This window comes from Drosophila arizonae, chromosome 2 (assembly GCF_054131065.1).
Source record: "Drosophila arizonae isolate 15081-1271.41 chromosome 2, UAZ_ARI_1.0, whole genome shotgun sequence".
Lineage (NCBI taxonomy): Eukaryota > Metazoa > Arthropoda > Insecta > Diptera > Drosophilidae > Drosophila > Drosophila arizonae.
The window spans coordinates 29,259,410-29,275,825 of record NC_142922.1 but is presented as its reverse complement, the minus strand read 5'-3'; the positions used below and the strand labels follow the sequence as shown (position 1 = coordinate 29,275,825).

General features: G+C 42.7%; 1 protein-coding gene across 2 annotated transcripts in view; it reads right to left on the bottom strand.

Annotated features, from left to right (window-relative positions):
- Nucleotides 1–16,416, bottom strand: part of hth (Meis homeobox homothorax) — a 124,916-nt gene that overhangs the window by 48,378 nt on the left and 60,122 nt on the right. For both annotated transcript variants that reach the window (XM_018018408.2, XM_089476525.1), the window contains exon 7: nucleotides 11,935–12,058. In XM_018018408.2, coding sequence (XP_017873897.1) covers nucleotides 11,935–12,058 — 124 coding nt within the window. The remainder of the gene's footprint in view (nucleotides 1–11,934; nucleotides 12,059–16,416) is intronic.

Genomic DNA, 16,416 nt, shown 5'->3' with positions numbered 1-16,416 from the left:
AGATGAGAGCTGAATATGCGTCCGGGTGCGGTCATTAATTCATATCAAAGGGGTAATTGAAAACCGCATAAATTAAGCAAAATGCACTTTTTCTGCGCGCTATGCTATCCCAATGGGAGTGCGCGGCTTTGACATTTGGCTGCATTATAGTTTAATCTTATTAAAATATTTATATTTATTTAAAATATGCATGCAATTTGTTAATTTAACTGCCGCTGCGTTTGCTGTTTCGCATTTATTTATGCCACGAGCTTTTTTTAATTGTCATCTTTGTCGTTTTATACACATCTTTTTTTTGCTTTTGTATTTTTGTATACTTTTTTTTATTTATTATTTATTTTTATTTTTTTGTGGCAGCCACTGCGCTTAATTGCATTTCGCATATGAATTAATGAATTTTTTATCAGCGCACACACATGCACCGCCTCCATCGGCGACTCAAATATGCAAACATCATTTATTTCATTTCATTTTATTTCATGTATGTATTATTTTTTTTTTTTTTCATGGCAACTGATAATAGAATAAAACAAAAAACAACACGCGCCAACCGCAGCGATTTTTGCCCTGTTTTTTTTTATTGGATTTACAATGCTGCCTATATTTAATTTCATTTGTGGTTGCCTCTGCGAAAGGGATAGCCATATGCACTAGCGCGCGAAAAGAGACAGCAATAGAGCTGAACGAGCGAATCGCATCGAGAGTTATGCAACCGATGCCATCCATATGCTAGTTCCAGAGCGACTCTTGAAGCATTACTTGTAATTTCTAAAAGCCCACTCAAGCTAGTTGATTAATGCGTAGCTCCCTCTCCCTCTCCCACTCTCTCTTCCTCTCTCTCTCTAGCTCTTTCGATTTGAATTCCATTGAATTTCACTGTTATCAGCTTGCTTTTGATCAGCTCGCTGCTAATCTATGCTGCAGATGAAGTTTCCTGGGAAAAGGGTTCCATTTCATATTCGTTCATATCGTGTGTGTCACAAATTTCCTACTAGTTTCATTAAAATGCAATTAATATAGGCTTTCAGCACATTTCAGCCACGGGCCACTGCCAACTAGCCGCACAGTATCTTCGCTCCTGGCCCAAATTAGGGTGCGTCATAATTAATAATACCCTTCTGGTCGACAATTACGCACATGGGTCAGCAAAGCATTTCATTAACTTTACATTAAATGCTTCTGTGTGTGTGTGTGTGTGAGCCAACTCAGTGCAATTGCATAAGGCCAAAACATTGGCCATTGTGGTGGGGGTAGCCACACGTGTAAAGCAACAGCTACAAGAGCTAGCCACAAAAAAACGAAGTTAACTGTTATAACACACACACACACACAGAGACATCTATATATATATACAACTCAATCCATTAACGTTTTGATAAAGGATCTTTATGACGACACTCCAAGCGACGGCAGCAATCATCATCAGTATCAACAACAACAACAGCAACAGCAATTGCTTTGGTACGTGTCAGTTGGTAAGAAAACACACACACACACACACGCACATCGAGTGAAAAGTAATTGCGTTTAAATGCGTTTACATTAAGCCAAAATGCAGGCCGAGCCAAGTTGGACAGTCGCTTGGCCTAATTGCAGCAAGCCATGCCCATGTATGTGTGTATATGTATCTCTCTCTGTATGTGTATGCGTGTGTGTGAGTGTGTATCTATCAAGGACAATTATTATTACACTTGTAATGTGACCATTAATGGCATTATTAATGCAAACGTTCACATTCACAGCTCCCAAGAAACGTTTCAGCGCATTACACAATTTCCATACCAAACATACATAAGTTTATATATATGTATATATATATAGATAGATAGATAGATAGATATATGTATGTAGATATGTGTGTACAGCTATCTATGCATCTAGCTGACTGACGGCGACTTTACGACATGCAAAGCCAAAGCTAAACACTTTATCTGCCGCAGCCCCCCTCCCTGCCCCTCTCTGTCATCCTGCCTGAACGTTCCTCAGTTGGTTTCAGTTTACGACTTTTTAATAGTTCTCACATATTTTTTATAGATTTTTCTACGCCCGCTTTCTTGTGGTCTTTCCGTGCAGCTAGTCTAGGCTAGGCTCTCTCGCTCTCTCTCACACTCTCTCTCTCTCTCAACTGTTGTTGTTATTGTTATTTTGGCCAGCACATAAAATTGATTTCCTTTTGGCAGTCGAGAACTCGGGCGTTTACTCTTTCGCCTGTCATAAAATTTATGTTTATGTCGTAAAATTTAGTTCGATTTTTGTGGCTGTTTTTGCAGCATGCCTTTTGATTTCATTGCTTGTCATTGCAGCGCACTAAACAGAAGAAGAGCAAGACAAAACAGGAGGAGGAGGAGGAGGAGGAGGAAGGAGGTGAAGAAACCCCAACAACAACAACAACCGACCACACCAGGTGCTACAAAGGGTTCGAATTTCGCACAGACCACGCGGCGCATTCGCAATATGAGAAATACACAGACAAAGGCAAAGCCTCAACAAAAAAAAACTCAGGAGACTCTGCCCCAAAAAAAGAAAGAAGAAGAAGCAGCAGCAGCAGCAGCAGAAGTTGTCGCTTGCTGATATAAACAAACGACATACATTTGTTTTTATTACACACCTTTTTCGGCAAAGGCAGGACGACTCGACTGCGGGCGAGGGCGAGGGCGAGGGCGTGGCCGTAGTAGATTCTAGTTATTTTAATGCACATTTTGTAGGCAATTCCAAATTAGGCAATGTTTGGCCCTTTTTATATAGGCCAAGTACTCAACGTTTGCTGCTGCTGCGCACATCATCAAGGTGTGCGCTGGGCGGAGTTAGATTGGCGGATGGATCCATTTGGGTGGTTGGTTTTTGCCTGCCCTGCCCGACTGCCGCCTCCTGCCCCCCGCCCCCTGCCTTGCTGCCTGTCGTACTTATAAAAAAGTAATTTTCTCATTTCTTGTTCAGTTCGAGGCTTTTTGTATATTAGAAGGAATGGCTTTATTTATTTCTTATATGTAAGTGGCGGCAAAAGTTTTTCCCTGCCATCTTCTTTGCTTTTACTTGTTTGCCTCATTTTGGTTTACTTTTCTTTTCGGCATATTCTTTTCTCTTTGGTTTTGCTGTTGCTGTTTCTTTTGCTTGGGCGCCCGTTAAATTGGCAAGTTTGTTGTGCTTAGTTTGGGTCTCGCTGCTGGAGCACATAAATTAGAGGCACAAATTAGAAATTATGTGCGCATTTAAATGTGAAGAGGAGCTGCAGCCTTAGTCGGTTAGTCAGCTCCATATGCTCGGGCTCGGGCTCGGGCCTTGTCCTCTCTACTCTAATGAAATCGCTGCGTGCCTGCCTCCGCCTCTGCCCCTGCCCCTGCCTCTGCCTCTGCCACAGACTCTGCCCCTGCCACGGCCTCGGCCTCGGCCTTTTACTCAAACTCAATGAATATTTGAAGAGGCAGCAAACTGCCTACGGCCCACAGCCAGCAGTCAGAGAGAAGAAACCAAACAAAATGAAACTTTTGCCACGGCGCCATTTGGCGCTACAAAAGATATTTTTCCATTGAAAGCATTGCAGGCAAAAGTTGTTTAAATTTAGCCAAACCAACACATGTGTCTGCTGTGGGTGGGGATCGCAATGCGAGTGGGACGGGGTGCTGGGGGTGGGGGCAACAGCACAGCACACACCACACCACACACACTCGCCACACACCAATGTGCCACCATTTGTGCTCTTTGTCGTCGCCGTTGATGGTTGTCGTCTTTTTCGGACATGGGACAATTGGCGCTGATATTGTAGAGGCGCTACAAGAGCAGCCAAATGACACAAAGACAAGTTCAATGATCTACATTGTAGAAGGCGTGGCAGGCGGCAGGCGACGCTAGAAGGGGCGCACAGAGAATGGCATTGATCTCTCTATACATCTTATATAGGTCTCAGCGAGTATGCTTCTGTATATACATATATCTCTGATTTGATTTAAAAGAAAAGGCGACTAAATTTGCTAGCAACTTTTGTTACTTTCAAACCGAGCATACGGAATATATGGATCTATATCTGTATCTTGTATATGTCTCCGTAAAATATTTTAGCAATTTCTTTAAAATTTAATAACACCCCTCAATTAAAATGCTCCTTTTGCTGCTTTAAAGTTGAGAGCACAGAATATGGCATTGATCTTCCTATATACGTATCTAACAATATATGTATATGTATCTCAGTAAATATATATATATATGAGTATTGTATATATACCTAAGATTTTATAAGAGAATTTCGTACAGATATAAGAATCAATATTTGATAAAATCAGAATCTTTATTTCGCTGGATAGATCGCTCTCTCATACTCTTACTCAAACATGTTAAAGAACAAGAAAATATGCCATGGATCTCCCTACATACCCTCTATATGTCTCAGTAAATATGTATCTATGTTTATATCTATGTATATATACATATATGCATGCATGTACAGTAGTATCTGACTATAGCGCATCTCAAGGAATCGAGGATATTACATCGTTATACACGGAGGACGCTATAACCGAACGGAAGCACTTTCATATAAACTTGTGGGGACCAGCCAAGGCCAATAACCGGACGAACACAGTAAGCGGAGCCCTTATAAACGGATACTACCGTATATCATACATTGAATATATATAGCTGATGGAATAACAGCTTTCTATTATAATAATTAGTTTGTTCTTTGTAATACAGCATTAATCTCCCTCTCTCTCTCTCTACTCTTCCACTTTCATCTTAAATTTCTTATAGTGCGACACTCATATCAATTTAAAGTGACAAAATTTGCACCTTTTAGTTAGGATCCTCCCCAGGATCACACCTCAGCGCATCGTCCTCCACATTTTCTGCTCGTTAGTTTCCACTTGGCTCTCGAGCTCGGTTCGACAACTTCATTTCCGTTTTGCTTCTTTTTCGGTACTTCAGTGCTCATTATGCCCCTCAGGCTTGCCTACAACCCCCTCTCCATAATAATAGCAGGCAGCAGTGTGTGTTTTACTAATGTCGTTCATCATTAGGCTAGTCTACCACTCACTTACTTATTGTGGACTGCCTCGAAGCATATTTACCAGAGAGTTCTCTACACGTTTTCTTCCTGTTGACGCTAGATAATTTGGCTGGCTTGTCCGTTTGCCAGTTTCCCAGTTTGCCCGTTTGCCGGTTCACCGTCCGCGCTCCCATTACAAAATGTCAAAAATTTCCCAAACACGACACGCCCCTGCAACGAGCCGAGCAAAACGCCCACGACACGCTCCCGTTGCCACTTAATAGAGAATTGGAATGCTCGTAGGTGGCATAACAACATGGTAATGTTAATGGTAGAAAACGGCCCGGCAGTCAGACAGTCAGGCAGTCAGGCAGGCAGCAAGGTAGTTATGTAGGTGGATCGGTGGTTAGCTGGCTGGGCTGGCAGGTGGGTACGCCCAGCCAAAGCGCATAATTTGTCATTGAATGTTTGGTTTTGGCCTGCCTCTTGTTGGCCAGAACAGCAGCTAATGTCTTAGGTGTTGCCTGTTTGCGTAAAAAACGGTATTGCTACCCCATCGCTCTCTCTCTCTCTCTCTCTCTCTCTGTCTCTGCTTCTCCCCCCTCTCTCGCTCTTTGTCTGCTCTAGCGTCTCAGCTAATGGGCGTGTGTGTGTGTATCCATCCACTCGAGATATTTTGTCCAGCCTATGCCATTTGTTGCTTAATTTGCGGCTTACGTTTAAAAAGCATTTAGTGGACAGCAGAGTGCGGCACAGTGGCCACCATAAAAACGTGTCCACTTGCTATCTCGGGTCGCAAAGTTCGCTACCATTTAATGCACACACATATAGCCATATAATTATAATTGCTGATAAATGTTTCATACTAATAAACACTTAAAGCGAACGAACGAACGAACGAACGAGCGAACCTCCCGTCCGCGACATGGAGCTAACGATGACGACGTCGCCGGCGTGTGACGCTAATGACACTTGGCGTCGACGCCGAAGCTGACGCTGACGCTGACGTCGACGACGACGTCGACAGCGCTGGCAAAAATGGAATGATTTGTGTGAGAGATTGCATGCCTTGCAGTGATTTGTGATTTGTGTGTTGAGAAATGCAATTTTAAACGGGGGGGTGGGGGACACCAACAACAACAACAACAGCAAGTCAGCAGCTGCCAGCGAATGGCGACTTGATAAGCCACTGTCATCAGCAGGCTGCACTTTTTGATAGCTCTATTAAAGGCAAACGACAGTCAGTTGTAGTTGTTGTTGTTGTTGCTGCTGCTGTTGCTGTTGCTCTTTGGGGCTGCTTCATTCATTTTGATACAAAATGGCGATATATTATTGAAGTTGCAAATTTGTTGCGAGCGAAATAAATGGGAAAATAATGAATAATAAAAGTCAAGAAGAACATGATTTTTTATGACTGACGCGTCTGTTGAATGAGTGCGAAAAAAGCAAGAAAACAAAAAACAAAAACAAAAACAGCAAGTGCAAAAGGCCTTGTCTGTCATGACAAGACACACACACACACACACACATAGAGGTCGTTATCAGCATACGGTTACCGAGTGGCCAAGTGATACAGTTCAGTTCTGTGACTAATTTATGGGGAGGCCAGTGTAGCACAGATCACAACTATATTACGGCGATAAGTCTGCCAGCTAGACTTCAAACTCAAGTCAAAGTCACGCTAAAGCAACTCGATTTTTAACAAAAGATACCAAAACAAGAAAAATATGAGTGGAATATGAAAATTTCATGCCTCAGAACATCAGGAAGTTTGCATTTTGTCTGCACGCGGCGGCAACCCTCCGCAACAAGGCAACAAAAAGCACCCAAGTTGTTGTCTTTGTTGGTGTTGCTTGTTTGTCAACTGTGCTGCGACCTCTGCCAGTGACAGAGTCCAAGGCGCAAGCGGAGTTTTCCCTGCTGGTGTTGATGATTTTGTTGATGTGCTCGTTGAGTTTGATGTGGCAAGAGCTGAAGCCCGAAGCCCGCACCCTGAACCCCCGCCAGAGTATATATATGTATATATGTATGCCTATCTATGTATATAAGCGAGCCCAATCCCAGGTCTGGGAAATTCGATGCGCATTCTATTCATTGGCGTGTCGGTCCTAGAAATATGATAATGTGCCAGCAGCGAGAGGAGCAGCAGGCGAATATGCAACAGTCAGTTCGTAAATTTTCATTGTAAAATAAGAACTGAAACTGTGTGAGTGTGTGTGTGTGCGTGTGTGTGTGTCTGTGCTAGGGGATGAAGATGTATTGCCTTTTGTGCAATTTGACGTAATGTTACATAAGCTCTTCGCTCGCTGGGGTTGGCCTGCTCATTATGAAAGGCGCAGGCAACATCGAATTTCTGTTTCAATTTTTTTTGTGATTCTGATTGTGAAGCTGGCCAGGGTACGTGCGGCAGCTGGTGCCCCTTTTGGGATTGCTTTCTATATGTATGTAGTCTATGAATTGGTATTGGGTTCAGGCTGGGCAGGCAGGGTGTGCAGATACGCAACAACAGATATGGGTAATTTTTTGGCAGCCGTGCGAGCGTTTCTATTCAAAAGTTGTTTAATGCGTAAAATTTTAATTTTTTTATCGCCGTTTGTTGTTGTTGTTACTGTTGTTATTGTTGTGCCACGTTGGTGGCGGAAATTGTGTCAGCATTTGACAAAAGAGTTAAAAAGTTGTGGGAAAGGCAGATGCAAGCATCACAAGATTGACTGATGATGCCGAGGTGTGAATGGATCCTCAGAGGCTGGACTGACAAAGGAGCACCATGCGGGGCACTGTATATGAATATATATGTGAAATTATATACCAGCTCCAGCCACTTCTAAAGAGAGAGGATTGTTGTTAACTGTAGATCTAGTTTAGATATATTTACAAGCCATGAATTGCTGATAAAGCAAAGCTTTTAATCTCTGGCTGACTTCCGGCGGTGCTAAATCACTTCAAGAACCTTTTACGAAATAGTCTCTGATAGAGCTACGCCCCAGCTACGCCCCAGCCCAGAAGTTGCTGTCAAACCAAGCAAATGTAATGCTATTAAAAGCAAACCAGCAAAAATACCAAACAACAACAACGACAACAAAAAATGCTTTCACATTACAGAGAAACTCTCATGAGAAACTGTCGGCCAGCCAAATGAAAATTGTCTAATTGTGCGTGGTAAGATAACAAACAGGCAACGGCTAGAGGGCCAGAGCTTCCTGTTATTGTTATTGCTATTGTTCCTACTCCGTCTGTTGTTGTTGTTGTTGTTGTTGTAGCACATTTCATCAATGTAAATAAGCAAAATTGGGCGACAGCAGCAACAAAGATAATCGCCTTAGTAGCAAAAGCGAAAAGTGCACTCCAGGTCATCGATGTGAATGTGGCATTAAGGCCGCAATGACAACAACAAGCTGCCACACATCCAGAGAGAGAGAGAGAGAGAGTGTGTGTGTGTGAGCAACCCCTCGTTGCTTTAAAACTGTAACAATTGGCAATTGTGTGGGTCTTGCGGCTTGACAAACGCTAAGCGTAGAGCACCGAACGCCGAACCTTTGAGCACGCTGAGCGGAAAGGATAACACGCACTTCTGAGGCTGCCCCACGCCATGAAAGTTAATTTACGTCACGCAGCATTTTCAATCAATGTCAGAGACCGGAGGGGGGTTAGCTGAGGCCGCCGAAGGGTTGCGGACGCAGGGACCGAGTGTAAGGGCTGGTCGCTCGCCCGCTGTTCTTGTTTATTTGCATTTTGGCAGCTAAGGCAATCAAATTGATCTCGTTTTATTTTGATTTGCATTTAAGCGACACTTGACGACTCTCGAATGTAAATACGCGCACAGACCTTTGGCATATTTTCATAGCTGACAACGCAGACATTTATCGCCTGGTTTGGCTCTTTAATTGCGCATTAACTGTTGCGCCAAAAGGCGAGCGGAGCCAAAATGGAAAATTATATGAAAAATACAGACGTCGAGATCCGTCATCAACGCCATCATCATCAGCAGCATTTTGGGCAGGTCACAGAGCAAAGCACACGAACACAACACAAAGATATACAAATATTTTTTAATTGAATGCAATGCGCTGCGCGCGACGCTGGACGTTGATGAGGGTGCCCTATAATTATATAGACCCAAAGACTAACTCTAAAAAAAAAAACTGAATCGAAACTGGCTGACACGAAGCTGTCTGTGTTTTGTGCTGCCCGAGTCGAGTCGACTCAACTCAACTCGACTCGACTGACTTGTGGCTTTCCACCAACTAATTGCTGGGATTATTTATTTATGGAAATCTATCTAGCCAAAAGTCGTCGCGTTGACGCCCCTAACAATTTCGATTATGATGAGGCCAGTAATTAAGCGGAGCAAAGCGGCAGACAGAGCCTCGAACGCTCCTAACTATGTGAAACTCCAGCCTCGATTGACACTCTTCTAGTTCATCAGAAAGCGATTACAACTCGAATACTTTACATATAACTTGGGATGGTTTATCAATTAAGAGTTCTTATGCAGTTTCTTATTAAACTAAATTGGCCGCTTTAATAAATATTATATGTGAGTATTTATTAAAATAAAGCCTATTTATTTTTATATAATTAATTTTTGTAATATATTTTTTATTTTTTTATTAATTTTTATTTATTACGAATATTATTTTTATTTATTATTTTTTATTCATTATTAATATTATTTGTATTTAATATTATTATTTTGTAACATTTTTTTTATTTATTAATGTTTATTCATTACGAATATTATTATTATTTATTATTTATTATGAATATTCTTTGTATTTATTGAAATGAAGAATTATTTTGTTATATAATTATTTCACATTTTTTAAATATATACTTTTATGTATTTATTTATTTTGTTTTTTCATTATTTATTATGTTATTCATTTCATCAAAATCTGATTACACTGTTAATTAGCTTGTGATGTTATATCAATTAAGATTTCTTAGACTTTCTGTGAACAAATGACGAGACTCCTGCAACTATTTTCCAACAAAATCTTTTCAATATTTCTTCAAGTAAAACATTTCTCATAATTTAAGGACTTTAAATACATGATTTGTTTTGTCATTTTCTACGTCTTTAGGCAATTGCCTGACCTCATAAATTAGACCAACTTAAACATTTCGAGTGCTACACACACTCACACACACAAACGCATACAGAAATGAGACTTGAGGAGGACACATCCTTGTGCTACGTTTTTCTTTATGCTTTCTGCGAAAAATTCCTGTCAAAATTGATAAAAATCACATTTTCCATTTGAATAACATTTTACGAATTCGTGCATAAAATTACGGCAACCCTCGACAGCGGTTGCTACCCAAACCCCGCCCTCCCCCTGACCCAAGGATTCCTCTGCCTGACTCCGGCTCTGCGCGTGCACTGGAATTTGTGCAGCAGCAGTGAATTTCTTTGGTAACCACATTCCTGGACTAGCTGCCTGCCTCTGCCTCTGCTCCTGTCTCTGCCTCTGCTCCTGTCTCTGCCTCTGTCTCTTTCTCTGTCTACTTAAAATGTAGAAAATATCTATTTGCTACGCCCGAAATACGCGCGGCAAATGTGGCTCGACTCAGGGAAATGATGTGAACTCGACTCGAGCGAGTCGAGCAAATTTCTTATCACCATGGCAAAAACTCGAAATGAACATTAAAATTTGCTGCTCGCTGCCCGCAAAACTCATTCAACTGTAGATAATTTTCATTCACACACTGATGCAGAAGTCGCTCTATCTCTCTCTCTCTCTCGCGTACAGCTTCAACTGCTTGGAGTATGCCAAAATTTAATTTGTCTACAAAGTAACTCGACGTGTAGATAAATCAATCAAAACTCAACAGAAAATATGAGAAGATGAAGAAGAAGACGTCTCGTAAAAGTCGACTAGAATATTTTTGTTGCCAATAGTTTGCTGTTGCTGCAATTGTTGTTGTTGTTGTAGTCGGCTCACTTTAAAGTTTCTTTTTTGTTGTTTTGGTTTTTTTTTCTTTTGCCGTCAAGTCCAGCGCAGCGCCTCCTTCTGCCAGTAAAACTCGGCGCAGGGCTTGAGAGCGCGTCATTTGGTCTATGGCCAAAAAGTATTGCCGTCTTTGAAAAAAAACTATATATATATATATATATATATAGATATGTATGTGTATCTATGTATACACTAAAAACTGAAAAATGAAAACTGAAAACTGAAAACTGCATTATCACCATGGAGCACTCGAGGCGGACGACGAGTGGCCCGGAGAGTGTCGCTGTCGAGTGGTGTTTGCGCCGAACGCGCTTTTGTTTTCTTGCCGGCAACAGAAAAACACATAAAAAATATTTTGCCTATCACCATAAATAATTCAACGTGGAGTCCAAGTCCAAGCAGAGCGAGCAGCGAGCATCGAGCATCGTCGAGCATAAAAATCTTCAAAAAGAAGCGCCAAGTGCGAAGTTATTGTTGTTGTTGTTGTTGCTGTAGTTGTTGTTGCCGCTGCACACACTCAAAATATTGAAAAATCTCTCGGTTGCCACAAACTTTTGAAGTGAAGACTCTGCAACATGCAAAAGACAGGCAGTCTACGAGTCGCGGCTTAGGGCTCTCCCTAAGTATCTCTCAGTCGCACTCACATGTGTGTGTATATGTGTGTGTGTGTGCTTAAGCTTTGAGCCGCATTCACTCTGCCCACTGAAGTAGTTGCTCGCTCATAACTTTGGCCACAGCAACACTTCAGGCTTCAGGCTGAGGCAAACAACATAATCAAACAGCTGAGGCAGCGACAAGTCTAAGCAAAGGTGTAAAGAGCATCCACTCGCTGCGTAACTGTAACCATATGAGTTGACTCCAAATGTCAGCTGCTATTCAATGAAGAGCGAACGATACGTTTCATTGAATTATTTAACCGACAGCCAGAGCTTCAATACCCAAATGAATATATCTAGCATATATCTAGTGCATATGAAGTGTAATCAGATTTACAACACTTACCAGGGTCTGATGTATCTAGGACAGGTGGCTGCTGTGATAATGGACCAGGTGTACTACCAGCGCCCGGCGAGCGAGCATCATCGTTCATTGCGCCCCCATACGACAGCGATGAGCTGGGCGGCCGCTGCAAAGAGAGAGAGAGACAGAAAGAGAGAGAGAGAGAGTTGATATTATTAAAGCGATCAAGATGCAACTGTCTACAGAATAATATATATATACAAGTTGAGGGGCATACATATTTATATATACAATAGATCGATCAAGTTGGCAAGGCATGCGTTAGGTGTTTGTTAGAATTAGTTACAAATTGCTTATAAATGTCGCTTTAAATTGACACGCCAACCATAAAATGGGCCACATAAAACTGGACATACAATCAATATAAAAAGTCCACAGACGGCCAAGTCAATGTCGACTGTGCCGTCTGTCCCAGTCGGAGTCCCAGTCCGAGTCCGTGTCTGCACGACTGTCAAGTTGTCAAAACTGCCATGGCTTGGCCATATTCTGGCCTAACAAATGCCCAAACAGCGATCGTGGCCTAGGCCTAGACCGGCACAACAACATCGTGTGCAAATATATATATACATATACATATACATATATATTGTGTGGTGTATGTATATGTATTTATAAGTTATCAAATTAATATGCAGCAACTGGCTCTGCCTTTGAGCTGGCCTGTGTGCGTCTTCTAACTAGGAGCAGCAGCAGCAACAACAACAACAACAACAGCCTCGTCATCTTTTAGCTGTGCGACGTCGCGTCGTGAACGATGGCGGCATATTAAACCGCTCTGCTCTGCTCTGCTCCGCGACGCTGCAGATACCAAAAATGTCAATGTCCAGGCTGGTCAGAGCACTCATAGCCATATAGCCATATAGCCATATAGCCATGTACCCATGTAGCCATGTAGCCATATTTTTAGCCAGCACGTCGTTGCCGCCTAGAGCTCCCTGCTCGAAATCAATCGGTAACAGCAATTTAAATTCTGCTAATAACGACGAAATTTGTTGTCGCTCGCAGAAGTCAACAAAACATAAAATGCGACGGCATTCATTTCATGCACGTGTACACACGCACACACACACACACACACACGCACACACAAGTGTAGTAATGACCCTACCTCCAAGTCCATCGCTCACAATTTTTAAGCATTAAATTATTATTTTCCCAAGCTCGTAAAAATTCTTGACTTTCGAATACAATGAATTTCGAGTGTGCGTACAGCAAATTTTTGATTCATTTGGCATGCAGCGCGCATCGCATGTGTTTTCGCTAAATATTTGTTAAATCGCATATTAATAGCGCCCCGCTATAGACAATACAAATATTATGGCGCTTTATGAGTGGGTGTGTGTATGTCTGTGTGTGTGGGTGTGTGTCTCCATCTCAGCTCGAGTTAAAGTTTCAACTAAACGAAAATTTCGATATGTAAAGAAATTATATAGAAAGGCAATAGAACTTCCATGTCATAAACATCATAATTGAGAGTCTTTGCTTCTTCATTCCTAGCCATAATTTATGCAATTTATTCAAATGATATTGGCCTGTTGCCAATTTGTCTGCGTTGTCTTTAAATTCCGGGTTCGAAAAGTAGCTAATTTGGCAATCAATGTATTAATTATTGGCTACGCTGTCTGCATTTGAAAGTAACTCTTATTACTAGTGCTCTCTCACTCTATCTAACTCTCTCGCTGTCCCTTTCTATATGAGCTATGAGGTGTCTCTTGATGGTCGCATAAACAATTTGCAACCTAAACGGATACGACTAGCGACTCTCGATAGACCTAAAGCAATTGTTGTTTTGCTTTAATGTTTTTTTTATATATTTTTCTCTCTCGTTGCTTACTTTATGGGCTATAAAAAGCGGGCCAACCGCAGCCTAATTTGTGGCTCATTAAAGCGAGCAAATGAAACTATTTAATTAGCTGCATTAAAAAATTGAGAAAAATAATAAGAATAAAACTAAACTGAACTCAGAATCCCAAGTGAAACAAAGGGCTGCATTTTCCCAAACGAAACTTTCCTTTTATGCGTGGCATGTTGGCCACTCGAAATTCGATAGGGCTGTCGGCTTTCGGGGAGTTCGAGTCGGTCAGCTTTTCGAATCTTTCACACTTGCCGCACACACTTTGGAGTCGAAGTTAAGGCCCTTCTTCTTCTTCTACTGCTGGTCGGTCTTCAGGCTATTGAAATTGTATCGAGTTACCAGAACACGGCGAGTGTTGCATGCGGCAAACGGCAAACGGCATACGGCATGCGGCATGCGTCGTGCTAAATGCCAGTCGCGCTCCTTGAAAGGATAGGCACAGGACAGAACTGAACAGGACTGGACAGGACAGGGCAGGACAGCGGACGCACTGGATCTGGTGCTGGGTAACAGAGCTTATCGATGCGTGCATTAATTACATTTTCAATTAACAAGCGGCATGGAAATTAAGCTATCGAATTGCCATTGGCACGACTCGAATGGCAGTTGCTTCTTCTTCTTCCTCATTTTGTTGCTGCTGTTGCTTCTCGCTGCTGCTGCCGCTGCCGCTGCTTATCGCATTGCATGTCCTGCGACAATTATTATCAAATATTGGTTTTTATTTAAATGATGAGGGCCGAGCGCTGACGCTTTCACTATTAATGAAATTGAGTTGAGGCAGCTCAGCTCACTCCATCTGCTCCCCTTGCCCCACACTCAGGCACGACACTCGCCATGTCGCTTCGCATCACGTAATGCTGTCCCCCCTATCCCACTTCTGCCTCCCCTCATTCCCCACCCATTTTGGCTCATCACCGGCAACAAAAACTTTTTCACTTTTGCGTCCCTTTGGGTGCATTAAAATGATCAAGAAACAATTTTCGTTTACCTTTTTGGCGCTGAGGGGTTTGGGGACGTTGTGCCATCGACTTGGGGGGTTTGGGGACCTGCCAGCCGCCAGCCGCCTGCCACTTGCCGCCTGCCTGCCAAATTATTTATTTATCAGCTAAAACGCAGCGTCAATAAGCAAAATGGCGTTGCCAGCTCTTTAAATTTTTGATGATGATGCCAGACCGCCGCGACAGGCAACTGGCAACTGGCAACTGGCAACTGGTAACTGCGGACTGCCGCCAGACATGCATGACAATCGTGTTGTTTAAAAATTTAAACGTGCCGCACATTAAACAACCGCAAAGTTGTGCTCTCACATAAAATGTAATCGCTTCCCCACCAAAATGAACAACAAGCAACTAAGCAACAACGACTAAGCAACAACAACAACAACAGCTAAACAATCACTTGGTCAATTGCTGTTGGCAAACTTTTGTTTTGTTTGATTGCCCAAACACTTCATTATATTGCGTATCTGCCGCACTTCCGCTTGCTACCCCCCACCGCCCCCCTCTCTCTCTCTCTCTCTCTCTCTCTCTCTCTCGCACACTCTAGTTCCTTTGCCGCTGGTCAGCTTTCCAAGTGACTTGGCTAAGTCGGCTCAGCTGCCGCATAATTGCGCCTTGGCCCAAGTCAAAGCCGCGTGCCAAGGAACTGCAGGACTCACAACATGCAATTTTCGCTAGAGATTCGGCTCTATAATTTGCTGGCTGGCAATCACAGAGGCTGCCACGTTGCCGTTAATCACTACAATCAACAGTTAGCAGAGCTGCCCTCGTACGGCCTCTCTTCGCTCTCACCCCGACCCACCCACCGCACACACTACAAAGAAAACAATCAAATTATGGCGAATGGGCGCAGAACTTTTTGAGCGCGCGTGGGAAGCAGCGATTCGATTCTCGAGAGTGGGCGTGGCAGCGCGTGTGCCATCTCGAGAATTGTTGTTGTTGCTGTTGTTATGATTGTAACTCATTTGCCACTGCGACACGGCACTGAGCTGAGCTATATCTGGAGTGCTTCTTCTAATTGCCCTGCAGCGTTTGCCGCGTGCATTTGACATTTTGAGCCATGGGAATGGGAATGGAAATGGAAATGGAAATGGGAAATGGTATTTAGAATAGAGATGTCTGCTGCTGCTGCCTGAGGCCAACCAGGATTAAGCTATGCTCGTTTTCACAATTAAAAACTGCAGCTTAGCATTTAGCCCAGACCCAATAATCATTGCCAATGCCTCAGTTGCCTCACTTGCCTCACTTGCCCCTTTGCCTTTGGGCTATGCGAGCGGAACTATTTGTTCAGCCTCGAAAGTGGACGTGAAACATATTTTTCTGTTTGTGTACAAACACTCACAAAGCGACAGCACGCACACACAGATTGACACACACACAGACACACACAATCACACACAATTCGCATCCATATCCTTAGAACAAATAATTAAATCCTTTTTACATGGCCGCACAGGCTGAAAGTTTTTCGCTTGGTTTATGTTTCTGATGCGGTTCAGGGCAAACGAAGCTGAACTGAGCTGAGCTGAGGAGAGCTGAGGAGAGCCGTACCCCAAATACCAATCCGTATAAACCCCGACGGCTGTTTGTTTTGATGGATTTGTTGTGTGG